General features: G+C 40.4%; 1 protein-coding gene and 1 long non-coding RNA gene across 17 annotated transcripts in view; one reads left to right on the forward strand and one right to left on the reverse strand.

Annotated features, from left to right (window-relative positions):
- The window catches only part of LOC140530949 (uncharacterized), a 99,553-nt gene extending 92,675 nt beyond the window's left edge, over window positions 1-6,878 (reverse strand). For 2 of the 3 annotated variants that reach the window (XR_011976195.1, XR_011976194.1), the window contains exons 1-2: window positions 6,560-6,875; window positions 3,671-3,754 (exon numbers count right to left, since the gene is read on the reverse strand). This is a non-coding gene — a long non-coding RNA (uncharacterized lncRNA). Of the gene's footprint in view, window positions 1-3,670; window positions 3,755-6,233; window positions 6,350-6,559 lie in introns of all 3 variants that reach the window. The other variant, XR_011976196.1, reaches the window with a different exon arrangement.
- Window positions 1-18,816, forward strand: part of HIPK2 (homeodomain interacting protein kinase 2) — a 256,347-nt gene that overhangs the window by 199,313 nt on the left and 38,218 nt on the right. For 9 of the 14 annotated variants that reach the window (XM_072650082.1, XM_072650084.1, XM_072650083.1 and 6 more), the window contains 3 exons: window positions 2,606-2,748; window positions 6,801-6,980; window positions 18,299-18,580. In XM_072650082.1, coding sequence (XP_072506183.1) covers window positions 2,606-2,748; window positions 6,801-6,980; window positions 18,299-18,580 — 605 coding nt within the window. The remainder of the gene's footprint in view (window positions 1-2,605; window positions 2,749-6,800; window positions 6,981-18,298; window positions 18,581-18,816) is intronic. The other 5 variants (XM_072650088.1, XM_072650094.1, XM_072650081.1 and 2 more) reach the window with 1 other exon arrangement.

Here is an 18,816-nt window from a genome sequence, read left to right on the forward strand (position 1 = left end):
GTGGAATGATGCAGATGTAGACAGTTTATTAGTTGGTTTTGCTGAACTCCATTTCTTTGTTAATCTTTGTTATAAGAGAAGGCTTACTGGGTAGAAATAAGTGTGATATAAGAACAAAAGGCACCAATAAAACTTTGCAAGGAAGGGGTTTTTTTTTTTGGAGTGTTACAGTTATTCAGATATTGGGGTGAAGAGGAGCAGGGAATCAATTCAGGATATGGTGACCTGGAAAAGTATTGTGAAGATTGGAGAATTTGAGCCAGGGCATTCTCTCCCTGGCTTACCATAAGTCTTGCCCAATGTTACTCTTATACATTTCTCTTTTGAGCTTGTTTAAAGGCCCTATTGGTTTAACAAATAAATGTGCCTTCTTTAAGTAAAATAACAGCTTTCACCTCAGGACATTAGCTCAATCACAGAAACCAACATTATTCTTTTAGAGTGCTTCAGGAGTCATATCCTGATCTAGAATAACATCTTTTAAAAACTATGCTCAAATTATTCTTCATTTTTCCTGACTTTATTTTTTAACTCCATTCTATAAAATCTAATGTCATTGTACAAATGAAAAAGACTTAAGAGTTTTTTGTTTTGTTTTTTTTTTTGCTTGATGCTTATAAACCTTGAAATAAAATGGGGGGGAGGGGAATTGAAAGAATAAAATAAAAAATAGTTCTGCTAGGACAGTACTGGCACTTTCAGACATTTAAAATTACACTGGTCTCTAAACAAGATATTCTGCACTTAGAAGTATGTCTATTAACTGTGATTGATGTTTTGCTTTTTTCAACTGGTATTTTATAGTTATTTGTTTAATCTATATTAGTGTAATCTACAGTTCTTAATGCTTTTGCATTCTCTTCTCAATCCTATACATTTAATGCCAACTACCTATATCATATGTTAGGATCTAGACCGGAGGAAAAAAATTGAGAATGAGTTCTGCCAAAAAATTTCAAAATTTCCCATCTTTCTTCTCCCCTAACAATCTCCTTCCTTTTCCTTTGGTTGTTCCCTCACATGCAATCTGTTATTTAAATCTCAGGAGTCACAAAATCTCCTTTTTCCTTTTAATAAAACCATTCCTTCAGACATTTCTATTCCTCTCCTTGTTTGAGGATCCAAATGGCTATTCGTATCCTCATACTCTTACTTCCATTTCATTCTCTTAACTCTTTCCTTTTCCTTGCTTTTGTGCAATTTCACTTTACTGGGCCTGGTTTTCCTTTCACTTCTGATTGTTCCATTTCCTTTCCTTACGCATATGGGTGTTTTCCTCCAAGATTCTCTGTGTGTGCATTCTGTGATCTCTTCACTCTCTCTCCTGAATTCCATTTTCTAACCACCCCATTTTAGTAGCACTCTAGTGCTACGCATGTAGGAGGTACTTAGTAAAAAATTTATGAATGAATAAATGGCAGTCCTAATCTCCAAGTTGGAAACCTTGGAATCTGCTATATCTCTTTAGTCCTCTTTATGCCCTATATAGGAAGTAGCATGGCATTCATAAAAAGAGCATTATATTAGAATTGTTAACCCTCAATCCTGGTCCTGGCTCTTCCACAATTTAATTATGTGAAAATTACATAGACATGTCACTTCACCTCAATGGGCCTCAGTATTCTCAAGTTATTTCCACAGGTTAGGAAACTGAACTAATTTTTAATTATCAAGTATTTGTTTTTCCCATACCTCCCACCTCTAGCCCACCCATCCTCCCACTAGAAAAGAAAAATCTCTTACAACAAATTTGCATAGACCAGATCATTTCTAAAGGTCCCCAAAAAGTAATTCTATTTAGATTACCAAGTTGTCATTTTTCTTGGAAATATCTTATACTTTCTCCACTTAGTTTCCAAACCTTCTACATACCCTTCACCTGACGAGTTTTCCTAAAAATTTTCATTTTTATCACTCCTCCTAAAAGCTTACACTGGCTCCTTACTGCCTCCTGCATATAACCCAACTTTTCATGCCCAACTTTTAAGGTCTACCAAAGTCTAGGTCTAAACTACCAGTCCAACCTTATTTCAAACTAATCCAGCATATTCTCTTCTCTAATCAAGTGGTACAATGAATAGATTTTGGGACTTCGGAATCAGGAAGACCCGAGTTTGAATCCTGCCTTAGACAATTACTAGGTGGCTGACCCTAGGCAAGTCACTTAACCTGCCTCAGTTTCTTCATCTGTTCAGTAATGATAAGAGCACCTACCTCACAGGGTTGTTGTCAGGATCAAATGAGATTACATATGTGAAGTATTACATTACAAATACGTATCCAAACCTTAAAATGCTATATAAATGCTAGGTACAATTATTATCCAAATCTTACTTATTTGTCAAAGTCTAGTTCAAATTATTCCTCCTCCACAAAGCCTTCCTTACCTATTCAACCCCTACTGATCTGTCCCCCTTTTTTCAAATTTTCATAGAACTGAGGATTTCTATATATTTAATATGTATATTCTACATATATATATATATATATATATATGTGGAAACTATTTATTAGTTTCATCACCTCCAACTAGATAATAAGCCCTTTTAGGACTCAGACAGCTGATGGAGAGAAGTAATAATTGAACATCCTTTCTGTTCTATAGCAGGCCTGGCCGAGTGGGACCCAGCAAATTCTGCTCCCCCCAGCATGGCAGCAGTTGACTGGAGTAGCCACACATACCTCAGTGCAGCATGCAACTGTAATTCCTGAGACTATGGCAGGGACTCAGCAGTTGGCAGACTGGAGGTAAGGAGGCAATTCTTAATGTTAAGGATTAAGGATGTTAAGGGGGAGCATGTCTGTTAAACTTTTCTTTGCATGAATTTGCTATTGGCAAAGTGCCTTGTTACCCAGAGGCACCAAATATTGCATTATGAGACAGATTTTTTTTTTATTTATGCAATCCATCAAAGTAATCACACCTTGACAGGCTATATACTTAATCTAGTAGATTAATGCAATGGAGGGGTACAAGGACATAGGCTTAATGTTTTGGGGCTGGAATTCACTTAAAACAGATCCTGTTTACACTTTAAATAGATGTAAGATCTCCTAGTTGGGAAAGAGGCGAACATGTTCATAAAGGATTTGGGCAATCTCATCTATCAGCTGTGTGCTTCACAGACTGGCTGACTGACCTGACTTACAGGGGCTAGTTAGTCTCTGAATGAAAAAATAAAAAGCCTGGATCCTATTAATAACGGGTTATTGATATAACCAAAAATAACAATTTCTCTCATCTAATAAAACAACCTAATGTATTATCCCTCCTGAAAACATTTGCATTTTCTAAGAGGATTCTTCTGTAGGCCAGTGCTTAATCCAACAGAAGAACTGACTGTGTGGCATTTCTAGAATCCACTGAAAGTCTTGGTGAGGAGCCTTCCCAGCTGGGCTCCTTTAAATCAAAGGCTGCATTGCCTCCTGCTGAGTAGAGACCATATCCTTCATTTTTTACAAAAAATTATTTTTGCTCCCTAATTCTCTTAAGCTATAGTTCCCCAAACTGCTCAACTATGACCTAAATCTATTGACCTTGGCTTTTTTCTACTTTCAGTTATTTCTGCCTTGGATGAGGGAGTCAAATATAGTTAATTTCTGCACGTTATCCCATTGCTGCTACTTATTCTTCTAGTCTTTTAAAACATACTATTTTAGTTACACTTACTGTATATAGAAGTGGCTTTTCTATCCACTGTCTTCATAGCAATATTCCATAACCAAAGAAGTTCCAGCATGAATACCTGTGCACCTGTGAATATAGGGGTGACTAGATTTGTAGAGTCCAGGGTAGGAGGCAATCCTGCCAATGATTTAAAGGGAGGAATGGGGCTCTGAACCCAACACACCATTCCCTCTTATGCTCCCTCCCCACTTCCTGGTTTTCCCAGGGACACAAGACACAGAAAGTAAAAAGACCAGGTGACAAGAGTCTCCCCAAGCTATTCTAGTGTGAAGCAAAACAAGTCTTGCCCATTTGATTCTCTTACTGTCCCACCTTTCCAACATGATTAGCTTTACCACAATGGTATAAGATCTGGACAAAGAAATTTAACTGAATAGCTTTCTCTCTCAACTTTTATATGTTGCTTCTGGGTAGCTCCAGAGAGGAAGAAAGGTCAATTCCTCACTGAGGTTAATGGTAGCACCTGCTACCTTGCTGTTTCCATAGCTCCATGATTGTGGTAACCCTGGATTGAATTGGATTGGATTAATTACTGTAGTGTCACTATACATATGTGATGAGGACTGTTCATAGGGAGTTATTATAGATATCAGAGAAGTAATAAGGCAGAAAGAAAAACTAAAAAATGTTTTGGCTATGTGAAAGCCATCTCACTTATATGGGCTACTTACCATTTAATGTCCTTCATGCACACAATGCAATCTCTTTTTTCTCCATTCTTCATCATTCATAGCTTAGTTCCACCTGATTTGTAGGAAGCTCCCTAGATTTAGTCAGAGGACTGGGTTTGAGGCCAGCCTTTGCTGTCACCTCTATGACCCTGGACAAATCACTTTAGTTCTCAAGCCCTTAGTTTCTGGATTTGCAATGTGAGGGTTGAATTAAATGTTCTCTAATCTCATTCCCAAATCTAAATCTATTCTCCTATGAGCCCAGGAAAGGGTGACCCAAGAGAGTTGCAATTGGTAATGTGAGAGATTAAAAAAAAAGTCAAAATCTTGTGTATGTTTTTTTCATTGTTTGTGAACTGAAAAGCAACCCAAGTAATGGCTAATAAGTATTACAGTGTTTATGATACGCCTTTATCAAGGAAAAGGAAAATCCCTAAGTTTTAAAGTGAAAAACAAAATAATGAACTAAGGTCATCAAACCTACAAAGCCCTCAAAAGTATCCAAATCCCCCTTAGTATCTCCATAAAAACATCTACATACTCATCTTCCTCCAATTAAACTTTATTTTCAAACATCATCTTTCAAGAAAAAAATACTTTAAATTCAGTTATTTTTTATAATTTAATTACTAGTATTGAAAACAGATGTTCTATTTTCATCTTGCAAATGTGTGGCATTTTTAGACACATTTTAGATTTTAAAAAAGTCTCGTGGCTAGACTAGGAATCTGGCCACTAATAGTGTAACACTGTTTCTGTCGGGGAAATTATTCCTCCTTCCAAACAGTTGGCTTTTAAAAATGAAATGTTGAGACATTATCTTGTATGTTAGGGATCAGTGATATTCACAGCATTAATATATGTCAGATTAATTTCAACTTAAGTTATTTCACCAAACTCTGATCATGACTGTTTTCATTTTTTTTGTCCACTGAAAAAATTTATCGGATGCCTCCTTTGGGCATACTGCTGTACTAACTAGTTATAAGGCTAGACATTAAGAAGCATAAATGACTTCTTACCTCCAGAAGTTTACTATCTCCAGTTTTTCATGATTTGTTGTGCATAGACTATTGTCATTTACTCAGAAATTTAAAAAATTTAGAAGTAACCTAAATCTTCACTCCAGTTTACCTAATTTACTGTCAAAGCCTATACATATGGGAAGTTCTCTTTCAAAACAAAGTCTTCTTTCTCCTTTGAAAACAAAACTTAAAAAACCCACCTCGTGTTTGAAATTTACATAATTAACCCTTTCTGGCTACGTGTGTGTACACACACACACACATAATTAACCCCTTCTGGCTACGTGTACGCACAGACACACACAGACAGACACACAGACACACACACCCACACACACACCCACCACACACACCCACCACACACACACACAGACACACACCCACCACACACACCCACCACACACACACACACCACACACACCCACCACACACACACACAGACACACACCCACCACACACACCCACCACACACACACACACCCACACACCCACACACACCACACACACACACAGACACACACACACACAGACACACACACACACACACCACACACACACACAGACACACACACACACAGACACACACACACACCCACCCACCCCCGGCAGCAGCCCCTTACCACCCGGAGATAGTTCATTCATTCACTCAATCACGTTTATCAGGCACCTAGCAGCGGCCAGGCCGAGAGCTCCAACCCGGTCCCTGCCCCATAGGAGTTCTCAGCCCCTTGGGGGAGACAGCACGCAATAAAAAATATACAAAGCAAGCTCTGTACAGGATAAAGAGGAAATAATTTTAAAAGGAAAAGCACCGGAACTGAGATTGCGGAAGGCTTCCTGTGCACTTACAGGAGTCAGCAGCGCAAGTGGAGGAGAGAGTCTTCCAGGGCAGCAGGGCGGCTGGAGAAGGGAGCCGGAGAGCCGCGCCAAGGAGGGCAGGGTCTCCCCCCTCGTGGGGTGCCTTCCTGTGTGACAGACGTGGGAGGAGGGTGGGCCGTGACTGGAGTTCATCCTGGCAGCCGGCACAAGCCCCCGTCATTACCTAGGAACCACACTTGGGCCGCACTAGCACGTGGACCTCACCTGACCGGGACGACGCCGGAGCGGAGCCAAGGGGCTGCCCTCTCTGAGCCGGCCTTCGGCGTCTTTGGGGCTCTGGGGGGCGTCTGACCTACCTCTTCCAGAGGGGAGGATCATCCGCAGAGGGGCCTCCGCGAAGCCCGGGGGGCGGGGGGCAGGGCCGCACGGCGGGCCGCTGAGCGCCGGGCCAACGCACCGGAAAACCGCCTCTAAGGCATTGCGGTAACCGGGACCCAGCGCCGGGCCTTCCGCAAGCAGATAATGCTTTGTTTCATAAGGAGCTTGGGTTCAAAGAAAGGATCGAATTCACAGCTTAACTGCTCTCTGCTCCCACAGAAACACGCACGCCCACGGCAGCCACTACAACCCCATCATGCAGCAGCCGGCGCTCCTGACCGGCCACGTGGCCCTGCCGGCGGCCCAGCCTTTGAACGTGGGCGTGGCCCACGTGATGAGGCAGCAGCCGACCGGCACGACGTCCTCGCGGAAGAATAAGCAGCACCAGGCGGCGGCCCGGTGAGTGCGGGGGTGGGGGGAGGCGGGGCTCTCAGCCTGGACCGTGGGTGCTCAGGTCCCTGGCGGCGTGACTGGTCTTGGTGGGCCTCGGCTCCGGAAGTGCCTGTCCTCTGCCTCCTCCCTTCCGACGCCCGTCGTCATCCAGCCCCTGCTTGAAGACCCCTAGGGAGGGCGGCCCCGTGCCCCCCGGGAGGGCCCCGTGCCCCGGGCGGCCTGGTTTGTCTTTAAATAAATCTGCTGTTTAGGGAATCTTCTCTTACCCAGTAACAATCGCGACAGTTTTCATAGAGCTTTTTGTTGTTCGGAAGTGTGCGACTCAGGGAAATATTTAGCACGTGTTCTCCACTTCTATCTTCAAAAACAATACGAAACCGGCCCTAGGTGGCCTCCAGAAGCGAAGGCCGATCCCGCCTTAGGCCCGGAGGTCCGGTTCCGCTCTCACCGCCGAGCGCGGCCTCGAGCCACAACCTGCCCCTGCGCAGTTTTCAGCCCTCATTCCTCCTGCTTTTGGAGGGAGAAGTGGACTTCTTTCTGACAAACCCAGCCCACCTTCCTCGTGGCAGGTCTTAGCGCACTCGTCCCCTCCCCCGCTCAGGGTTTTGGTCTGCACGTGAGACGCTCTCGGCACGTTGAGTTTGCCGAGGCTTCGGTCCAATATCGATCATCCGGAAGGCGGCGCGTGTGGGGAGCCCTCGTGGAGTTCTTTTGGGAGTGAGCCCGAGTGCAGCATTGTATGGAGGAAGAGCAGACCGCGCGGGAAACTAGGGAGACCAGGAAGTGCTTCCCAGCGAGGTGGGCCTAGCCAGGGGCGCGGCCCGAAATGCTGGGAGCTGGGGCAGGAGAAGGGAGGCGCTCCAAGCAGGTGCCAAGGCTCGGCAAAGGAAGGTGGGATGCTGAGCTTGGGAACAGCAAGGTGGGCAGTTTGGCCCGAACTTGGAGTACGGGAAAGGGGAGCCGTGCGAAACGAACCTGGAGAGGGAGGTTAGAGTCAGACGTGGCTTTAGATGCCAAGCTGTGGAGCTTATTTTTTTTTCCCCAAAAACCTGCTGTCTGTAAAGAGCAATTTTATCTTGTACTCGAGTGCGGGAACGTGTACCAACAAATCTGTCCCTGTCATGTTTTATATTAGATTTGAACCCTTGTTCTAGCCTATCAAGGTTTTTAATCAGTTTTTTCAATCTTCCAGCAAAAAAGCAACTTGTAATAAGTATGCATGGTCGGATAAAACATTTCCACGTTGGTCACAGCCGAGACACAGCTGTCTTCTTCCTCATATTTAGTTATCTCCCTGTCCAGAAGTAAGCACCATTCCTCATCATTGGTCCTCTGGAGTCATGGTTGAAAGTTGCACTGATGACAGTTCTTAACTGTTTCCAAATTGTTCATTTTCACAGTGCTGTTGTTACAGTATAAATTGTTCTTCTAGATCCGCTGTCTTTCTTCTGCAGTACTTCATACAAGTCTTCCCAGGTTTTGGAAAGCATCCCTCTTATTTCTTAAAACACATTAAGCATTCCATTACATTCATATGCCAATATTTGCTCAGCCGTTCCCCAGTTGATGAGCATTAGTTTCCAGCTTTTTGACACCATGAAAAGAGCTCTAGCAAGATATTTTTGAATCCTTATTTTGTGTCATCTGAAAATTTGATAAGCATGCCATCTATCTTTATCCAAGTCACTGATAAAAATATTCAACAGCACAAGGGCAAGGACAGATCCGTAGGGTTTTCCATTAGGGTCTTCCCTCTAAGTTATCATTAAGCCAATAATCACTACTTTTGGGGTTCTGTAATTTAACCAGCTCTGAATCTACCAAATTTACCACCATCAAAATCCCTGTCTCTCCATCTTGTCCATAAGGATGACATGCTGCCCTGAAACCTAAGTAAACTGCATTTATATTCCCTTGATTATAGTTAGTAATCCTGTAAAAAAAAAAAAAAAGAAAGAAATGAACTGAGTGTGGGAAGACTTGTTCCTGATGAAGACATTCTCACTCTTAGTGATATCACTTCCCCCTCAACTCCCTGTTAACCAGTCTTGTTCCATCCTAATTCAAAGATCATTATCCTTGACAGACAAAGCATAAATAAAATGAGTTAAGGAATAGTAATGACATATATCTAGTACTTCGAGGGTCACAAAGTGCTTTACAAATAAAATCCAGCTTGACACAGTCACCCGATAAAGGTCAGCCAGCTTTCTGTCTTCCATTGTTATTGATCCGTCCACCCTGAACAACACTTCTCTCCTTTCGTTCATCTTCTTTTCTCCAGTATAGCTTTTTTTTTTTGAAGTCCTCTTGTCCTTAGCCTATGTTCAGCTACCATGTCACACACTCTGTTCTTACAGGACTTTTGTATCCATCCTGTTACCTGACCTTGCTTCCATCTTCTGTACTTACCTTTTAAAAATCTAAATGGGTTGATGGATTCTCTGTTCCTTCATATTTGTGTCTTTAGATAGCTCCCCCTTTGCTTGGCTTCAGAAAAGTCATCTGTACAAGGGTGCATATGGAAGAGATGTGGTTTGACAGTAATTTGTGTGAAAAAAAATTAGGAGCATTAGTAGATTTGCAAACCCAAAACAAGTCATATGGTAGACAAAAATGTTATTGTGAGCTTAGGTTGCACTGATGGATGAATAGTATTAAAAATTGTATTTAGTTTTGAACGTTACATTCTGAGGACTGAATTAACTTGATTGCACCTAGAGGAGAGTGCTCATGGTGGGAGAAAGATTGGAGCCTATGCTATATGGGGATTGGCTAAGCAACTGGGAATGCTTAGCCTGGAGAAGAAAAGACTTCGAGGGGGCAAGACACCTATTTTCAAGTATTTGAAGGGCTCTTACATGGAAGAGAAATTAAACTAATTCTTCTTGGCTCTAGAACACAGAACTAGGAAAAATGGGTGGAAACTACAGAAAGATAGATTTCACATCAGTGTGAAATAAAACTTATTAACAATTAGAACTTCCCAAAAGTGTAATGAGTTGTTTTATAACATGATAAATTCCCCCATACTGACAGTCAAAACTGGGATGACCTCTTTTCAAGGATTGTAAATGGGATTACTCTTCACAGATTGAACTCAGTGATCTCCAAGGTCCCTTCTACCTCTGCAGTTCTGTGATAAGCCTGAGCAAACTTTCTTTTCCTTTCCCTTCGCCTGAAGTACTCTTCCTAGCTTATTCACAAGCAATTATTGAACTGTTAAACTTAGATGTGATGGAATTTCAGGGTACTGAGTATGTGGTTGAGGTAAATTTCAGTCTGACATTACTCACAGCTTGCCACAGGTTAAACATTCTGTGTAGTCCCATCTATGCTTTTCCTGTTGTTCCTCCCTCTTTTTCATTAGATCTTCATTTAGACCCTTGAGATGTGTTCCTCAGCTCCTCTTTACCACCTCTCTTCCAAGGCTAAGAAATGTCCTTCAGCCTAGCCCTACTCTGACGTGTGGAGGAACAGCATCCTTTTCCATTTGGACCAGGTTATCTCCCTTTGTTTTTTGGTCAGAACGCTCCTCTGAACAGCCATCAGCCCATCGGCATTGTCAGTGCTCCCCTAGGCTTTGCCACAAGAATCTTGTTTTCTACTCCTTTCTCTTGCTCTTGGTCTCTCTTGGTAGCTTTTAACTTCTCCCATTATAACAGTTCTTATTCTGGATTTTGTTTTTATCCTACTGTTCTCAAGGCCCATTCCTTCTTACTCGTTGGATCCACACCCCCTTTGCCTTGTTTTCATGTGAGGACGTTAGCATTTTGGAATTACTTTATAGCACATTGTTCTTGCTTTTCAGTATTTAAGATGCCATATTTATGTACACTTAGCAGAAATCTCCAACTCCCTATCTCTTTACACAGAGCAGCATTTTAGCTCTGTGGAACCATCCAGTGACCACTTCTTGGGGTATTTGTGCAGCTGACATATTTTGCAGTTATCTCTGCATAGCACAAGCAGGAGCCCAGTTTTCTGGTCTTTAATACTGATTTTATCACTCTCTATGTAAGCTTGTGAAAAGTGACTTAACTTTTCTGTACCTTAGTTTCTTCACTTCTTTATGAGGAACTAACTACCCTGTCTTCTTGTGAAGATCAAAAGGGTTAGTGGTTGTGAAGGTGCTTTCAGAAATAGAAAAGCATTACTGCAGGATAAGGTGTGATTGATACCAGATTCCTGTGCCTTATCCCCTCTCCCTTTCTATCCCTTACTATCAGATGGTTCTACCATCTTAGGGATCTTGTCATGACTGTCACTAGTGTAATGCAGTATTCCTATCTATTCTTCTCAAATTTACCAGTAGAAAAAAGTAGAAGACAGAATCAGTGCTTTCTGAATCTAAGACAGAGAGGTATGTTTTATTCATAGTTAAGACCAGACTTGATCTAAATCACTCTCTCATCCAAGTCTTCTATCTTTTATCATTCATCCAATGCTCTATTTATCATGAGATTTAACCCATTCATAACTGAAAAGCAAAGTAGTCCAACCAGCAGTGGAATATGATCATAACATACCCCACTCCTCTGTCCCAGAAATTAGTTCATTTACATTCTAGCCCAAGGGAATAGGCCTAAACTAGGAAAGACCCAGAGTGATAGGGGGATGTGACTGACCCAGCTAAATCATCTCTAGGCTCAAAGGGAAAAGGTCAGCCTCAGCCTCCATCCAGAACTTCGAATTTCAAGCAGTCCTGAGGCTTGTCTCAAGCAGTCATGATTGCTTGTCTCCTTCTGTTGATGTTCAGTATCCAAACTCTATTTTTTCTTGTGATTTCAGTGGTAAAAGGAACTACCAGCGTGGAAAGTTTCTTCACCAATGCTTATTTGTTTCTTGGTCTTGAGAAAGTTATGCTTTCTTACTGAGAAGTTAAGTGACTTGCCCATAGTTACACAGTTAGTATGTATAAGAAGTAGAACTTGAACCCAGGTCTTTCAAATTCCAAAGGCAGCTCTCTAACCACTGCAAGCTGAGTTATTTAATTTGCCTAGGGTTCCAAAGCTTCCAGTGTAATTGCAGAAGTATTCATTCTTTGAGTGTGCTGTAGAAAGAGCAATGGGCCTAAAGGTAGGACATTTAATAGATGGGACATGCTGGACCAATCACTTAGATACTTTCTATGTCCATTTCCTTAACTGTAAAATGGGGAGGAGAAGAATACCTCCCTCCTAAGGTTCTTATGAAGATCAAGTGAAATAATATTTGTGAAGCCCTTAGCACATAGTACCTAGAACATGATAGGCACTTAGTAAATGCTTTCTGGCATGCTTCTTACCTTTATTAAATCCAACGCATAGTGAATAGAGTGACCCAACCTGGAGGCAGAAGACTTGGATTTGAATCCCACCTCAGACTCTTACTAGCTACATGACCCTAAGCAGGTCATATAACTTCTCAGAGGCTCAGTGTTGTCATCTATGAAGTGAAATGAGAGGGCTTAGACTTCAACTCTAAGATCCCTCTTATGTCTAAATCTATTTAGGCCACTTTGTGGCCTTGTGGGTCCATACCTGTGACCACCCATGTCATGATTAGTCAGTCACAAAGGGAGTAGACACTGTCTCGGTGTCCTTCTCCTACATAACCTGCTAGTGTATGCACACAAAACATACCTGTTTGAGCTCCAAAGAGAGTTAGTCCAGTTTCTCAGCCTGGCTAGGCAGAGAAGCAGACTTCATTGAGTTTTTGCCAGTGAATCATCCTTCCCACTGAGCTCATTTTACCAAAGAATGTCCACTAGCAGTAGATACTTAAACATTTCACAGAATGACTTGCAGATTAAAACAGACTGAAAGACAGGAATGATATTTTGACTCTAGTTATCAGTTATCTTAGATAATAGAATTTAGATCGGGAAGAAGAAACTAAACAAAGTAACTCCTTCACAGAGCTAGTGGACATGATCATACCTCCCAAGCTAATTGGAACACTTTAAAAGAATAATTTTTATTATGAACTTCTCAATTAAAAAAGTAATTTCAGTGTGAGACTCCTTCCCCCCCAGTGCACATCATAAGTTGTGGTGGCCCATAGCTTGCTTAATCACCTTGTGGCCAACTTAGTAGTAAAGAAGCTCTGCAAACTTAGTCAGGCAGAACTTTAGACAGACCTTTTCAGCTTGGTGGAATCTGTCAGAGCTTGCACAGCCTTCCAGGACCCGGAGGTCTCCTCCACAACCCTATATAACATCATGAGGCTTCAGAGGAGGACTAGGAATGTTTTGAAAAACAAGATGAACATATTTACTATTTACATGAACAAAAATAACAATAATAACAGCAATAACATTTCCATAGCTTCCTCCATATCCTCTCCCTATCTGTTTTTATTTGCACTTATCTATGTTAAACTTAACGATACTCTCAACAAAAGCAAACAGTAAAAGGAAAAATCCTCTCTGAACCCAGTAGAACTATGCAATCAAAATTATTTATAATAAAAAGTTCTGTAACAAATTAATAACCATAATATTCATGTACTTTATGCCCCCTAAAGTAATTTTTTGCTTATTCTTTTACAACTTGCATAAATGAAGATTTTTTATAGACACAATAAATGTATATGCTATTCTAGTTCTGTGTTCTTCACCTTATGTTATTTCATATGTCTTTCCATATTTATTTGTATTCTTCACAGTTGTCATTTTGTGGCACAATAGTATTCCATTACATTGATAGAACATAGTTGTTTTTTTAAACATTCCCCAACCCTTGAATTTCCAGTTTTTCACATTATAAAGTAGTTGTAAATGTTTTTGTAAATGTGCTTTTTATTTTTAATTCCTTAGGGTATAGTCCCAGAAGTGGAATCATTGGGACAAAGGGAATGAACAGTTTTGTAACTCCTATTGTGTATTGCCAAGTTCCTGTCCAAAAATCACACTCATCTGTAAATTCTGCCAGTGTTAGTGTGGGCATACCTGTGTTTCTGGCAGCACCAGCACTTTATTTTTGCCAACTTAATAGACGTGAGGTGGGACCTCAAAGTTGTTTTAACTTTCATTTTTTGGATTATTAGTGAGTTTGAATATTTTGTTATTATTTACATTTTATTTTTTCTCTTATTTTAAGTTGAACATATTCTTTGACCATTTATCCACTGGGGACTAAGTCTTGTCTTAAAAATTCATGTCAGGTCATTGTAGATTGTGAATGTCAGACTTTTATCTGATAGATTTGCCATAGGAATTTTATTCCTACTGTTTTTTATTTTTATCTTTGTTTTTGCCTTTTTTTTTCATTTTTACACAATCAAATCTGTGTACTTTGTTCCCAATAATCTCTTCCATTTATCTATTAGATAAGATTTTATCTTTCCTCCACAACTAAGATCATTACATTAATCATTTTCTTCTAACTTTTAATTTTTTTTAATCTTTAATTCTTGGACCATCTGGAATTTATTATGTATTGTTGAGGTATGAGATTAAACTCATGTTTTACCATTTTGCGTCCCAGTTTCCAAGCATAATTCATTATTATTCATCATTATTTCAAGCATTATTCATTCCTTTCCTCAATGTGTAATATCTTTAAATTCATCATGCCTAATACATACCTTTTATGTAGATTTAGTTCTATCTCTGGGACCTCTATTTGGTCCTCTTTCTCTGATCTCTATTCTGGTCCATTTATTTTTCTTAGTACTACACAGGTATTATAATTACCATTTTTTGATGTGCTTAAAAATCTAACAAGACAAGTTCTCTTTCATCACTTTCCCTGCCAGAGTTCCACAGATTTTTTCCCTTTTTTTCTCCATACAAATTTTGTAATTTTATCTAGTTCTATGAAGTAAACCATTGGTATCTCAATCAGTATTGCAATGAAACTACAAATTAATTTGAAAGGTATTGACATTTTTATTATATTGTCTTATCCTGTACAATGTCCTATGTTGAAGAGATATCCTTCCAGTTCATTTCTTTCATTATTTCTGCAAAACTGTTAGGTAATTATCTTTTTATGTGTCTTGGTAAGTTAACATCCAAATACTTTATGCCTATTGTAAATGATATTTCCTGTTCTATTATTTTTTCTTGGTCTTTATTGGTAGCATATAAGAGTTCTGATTATGTTTGTGAGTTTTATCTTATCTCTTGCTACCTTGCTAAATTTGTTATCTCACTTTTTGTGAGATATTTGTCATCTCACTTCCATTTTTTGTTCAGTCTCTCAGTTTTCCCAGGCAGGTTAATTAAAATAATAACACAGGGCCTCCAACATATGTCACAGGGCTTAACACATAGTGAGCACTTCATAAATGCTAGTGGGATGATAAATAAACAGTACTAAATATAGAGTTGTGGGCAGCTAGGTGGCACAGTGGACAGAGCGCTAGGCCTGGAGTCAGGAAGACTCAGCTTCCTGAATTCAAATCTTGCTTCAGACACTTACTAGCTACCTGGGCAAGTCACTTAACTCTGTTTGCCTCAGTTTCCTCATTTGTAAAATGAGCTGGAGAAGGAAATGGCAAACCACTCCAGTACCGAAAAAAACCCCAGATGGGGTCACAAAAAGTCAGAGACAACTGAAAAACAAGTAAACAGCAACACAAACATAGTTACATGTTTAGTACATTCGAAGGACGTTAACTGAGTATTAGTAAAGAGCATCTTATGTTCATTAGTGAAAGACAAGGACATCATAGCATAGCCAGTGACTGCTGACTGGAAGATTATTCCGATTTCATTGATTATTCGGTTCTTTGGTTTCTTGTTCCCTGACAGCCCTCTAATGAGATGCTGATAGACTTTCTAAGGACAGAGTAGGTTCTGGGCTAGATGGTTTCTTTAGGCTGGGTCTCGTTCTTGGTTGGCATTGTTCTCTTGTATGGATGAATGGATGTATGTATAGGTATACCTATACATATCAAAGATTGGCATAGGGAAAGCAGAAAAAGATAATTTTTTCCTGAAATGCAAAAAAAAAAATCACTCTTTTCCTCACCCTACTTTAAGTAAGGAAGATGTGCTTAGGCATTTCTTGTCCTAAATAGTTGATCACATCGAGTCCAGATCAAAATGGAGGCCTTTTCACTGTGCCCTGTTCCCAATTTTCTCTTCTAATTCACATTGGAAAGGAACAAACTGAATTGCTAGTAGGCTGTGCCCTACTATTCATCTGAATCCACTTATGAATCTATACTCCACCCTATTTTCAGCATACAGTGGTCGAGAGAACACTAGACTTAAAGTCAGGGAGACCTGCATTAAAAACTCACCAAAGACACTTGATGGCTGTGTGAGTCTGGGCATGTCACTTCACTTCTCTGTGCCTCCTTTTCATTTCTGTAAAATAAGGAAATTGGACTTTGTGACCTCTAAGATTTCTTCCATCTTTAAATCTATGATCCTAAGACCCTGAGAAATGAGCCTGGAAAAACCCTAGACTTAAGACCAAAGGCAACAACCTCCAAATCCATTCCAAAAAAACCAAGGAAAGTCTTTTTTAAAGAAGCTAATAGAAAGGATAGAGTGGGGATTTTCAGATCAGGGAGAAATAAAACCTTATTTTAAAATCACCAGTTTCTTTGATCACTGAGGCAGCTAAATGGCTCCATGGAGATAGAGCAGTTGACCTGGAATCAGGAAGACCAGAGTTCAAACCCAGTCTCTGACACTTACTAGCTGTGTAACCCTGGGCAAGTCTCTTAATTTGTCTTTGCCCTAATCCAGTGAAAAAAGGAATGACAAACTAATCAAATGTCCTTGCCAAAAAACAACAACAACAAAAACCACGATATGAAGAGTTAGACATAACTGAATGACTGAAAAACAACAAAGGAACGGGAATTTCAAGATCACATCCCTCTCCAGAGAGAAATGAAGGCTTACTTAAAAATCACCAGATTTAGGATCTTTTAGTATAAAGGCCTAAAATTCAGCAACTGTTGTACTAAGCAATTGCAAGGTTACAAGGTCAGATAAAACACTGTCCCTGCTCTCAAAGGAATTTACAAACTTGAATATGAGAGAGAATCAAAAATATACACATAGAACTGCAAAAAAACAAAAACAAAACCTCCTTGGAGTGGATAAGCAAGATCTAGAGGCTACATAGATTTAGGACAGAGTGCTACCCTTAAGAGTCAGGAAAATCTGAGTTCAAATTCTCTGATAACCAGCTTTGTAATCTGGAGCAAGTCACTTAGTCACTGTTTGCTTCAGGAAAATCCCTAGAATTTAGCTATCAAATCATTAGAATCAACCTTGTATGTTGGTGGAGAGAGTAACACCACTGGACATTCTCTATGTTGATGAGCATTTAAGAAAAGTATCAACAGAATAGTAGACAAATTCCAAGAAACAAATGACTATTTATGACTTGGGGAATCAGACTGGGTGATCCCCAAAGGCTTCGTCGAAGAGGTGACATTTGTGAAGAAGGGTATAAGATTTTGGCAGGTGGACCTGAAAGGACAGAACAGGATGAGCACAGGCAATCTGGTGTAGTAGACACAGGGCTGGTGTGGGGGTCACAATACCTGGGTTTAAATCACAATTGTACTTTTACTACCTACATGAATTTGGGCAAATCACTACCTCAGCTTCCTTGTCTTTAAAATGAGAGGTTGATCCCCTCATCCTATATGACTTCTCCATGGAACAGTAAGGAGTCCAGCATAACCAGAGGAGCTAGTGTAAAACAGGACCAGAAAAAAATGTCTGTAAATGAAGGAAGCTGGACTAGACTGTCTCTCAAGGTCACTTCCAATATTATGATTCTATAAAATGCTCAGCATGAGACTTCTGTATTATTTTCACTCATCCTGTTCTCATTGTCTCTGCTATGCTAAATCTTATACTTCCTTCAAGGCTTTATCAAGATTTATCACATCAAAAAGCATTCTCTGATTGATGATTTTTTTAATGACAAGAAAGAATAGTCGTGAGATTATGAACTTTGAACTTTATTTTATAGCCAGTTGGAAATTATTGGAGGATTTTGAATGATAAAGTGATCTGATTAGATTTGTGCATAAGTAAAATTTGTCTTGTAGCACTGTGAGGGGTGGAATTGGATTGGGGCAAGACTGGACATGAGAATGTTAATTATTACTGCAATTGAGGCCAAAGATAATGAGGTCTTAGATTGGAATGAATGCTGTGGTAATGGAAAGGAAAGGACAGATGAAAGAAATTTTATGGAGGAGACCCAGCAGAACTTGGCAGTTCATCAAATGTGGAATATGATAGAGAGAAAAGAGACAAAAGTGACATTAAGAGTTTGATTTTGAGCCTGGTTGACTGGAACATTGAAATCCTCAAGAAAAGATGCTGTCTCTAAGTGTTTTTGTCTGTGTCTTTCCAGAAACATGTCAGCCTATGAGGTTTCCTCCTCCCAGACCATCACTTCTCCTCAACGATCCAAACGAGTCAAAGAGAACACACCTCCCCGTTGTGCCATGGTACACAACAGCCCTGCCTGCAGCACCTCTGTCACATGTGGGTGGGGTGATGTGGCTTCCAGTACCACCAAGGAACGCCAGCGGCAGACAATTGTCATACCTGACACCCCCAGCCCCACAGTCAGTGTGATCACCATCAGCAGTGACACAGATGAGGAAGAAGAACAGAAGCATGCCCCCACCAGGTGAGGTGACAAGGTGTGTTCAGTCCAGTGAGATTGCCCAGGGATGTGGATTTGCACATGTAGAGAGAAAGTTAGGCTAAAACAAAGTCTTTGAGATCATCTGGATCAATCCCACAGAATCAAGCAATCAGTCAACAAGCATTTATTAAGTGCCTGCTTTTTACAAAACACTGGATCTGGGGATACAAAGTCAGAATTGAAACGGTCCTTGTCCTCACAATGTTTACATTTTATTA

Source organism: Notamacropus eugenii, chromosome 3, assembly GCF_028372415.1.
Source record: "Notamacropus eugenii isolate mMacEug1 chromosome 3, mMacEug1.pri_v2, whole genome shotgun sequence".
NCBI lineage: Eukaryota > Metazoa > Chordata > Mammalia > Diprotodontia > Macropodidae > Notamacropus > Notamacropus eugenii.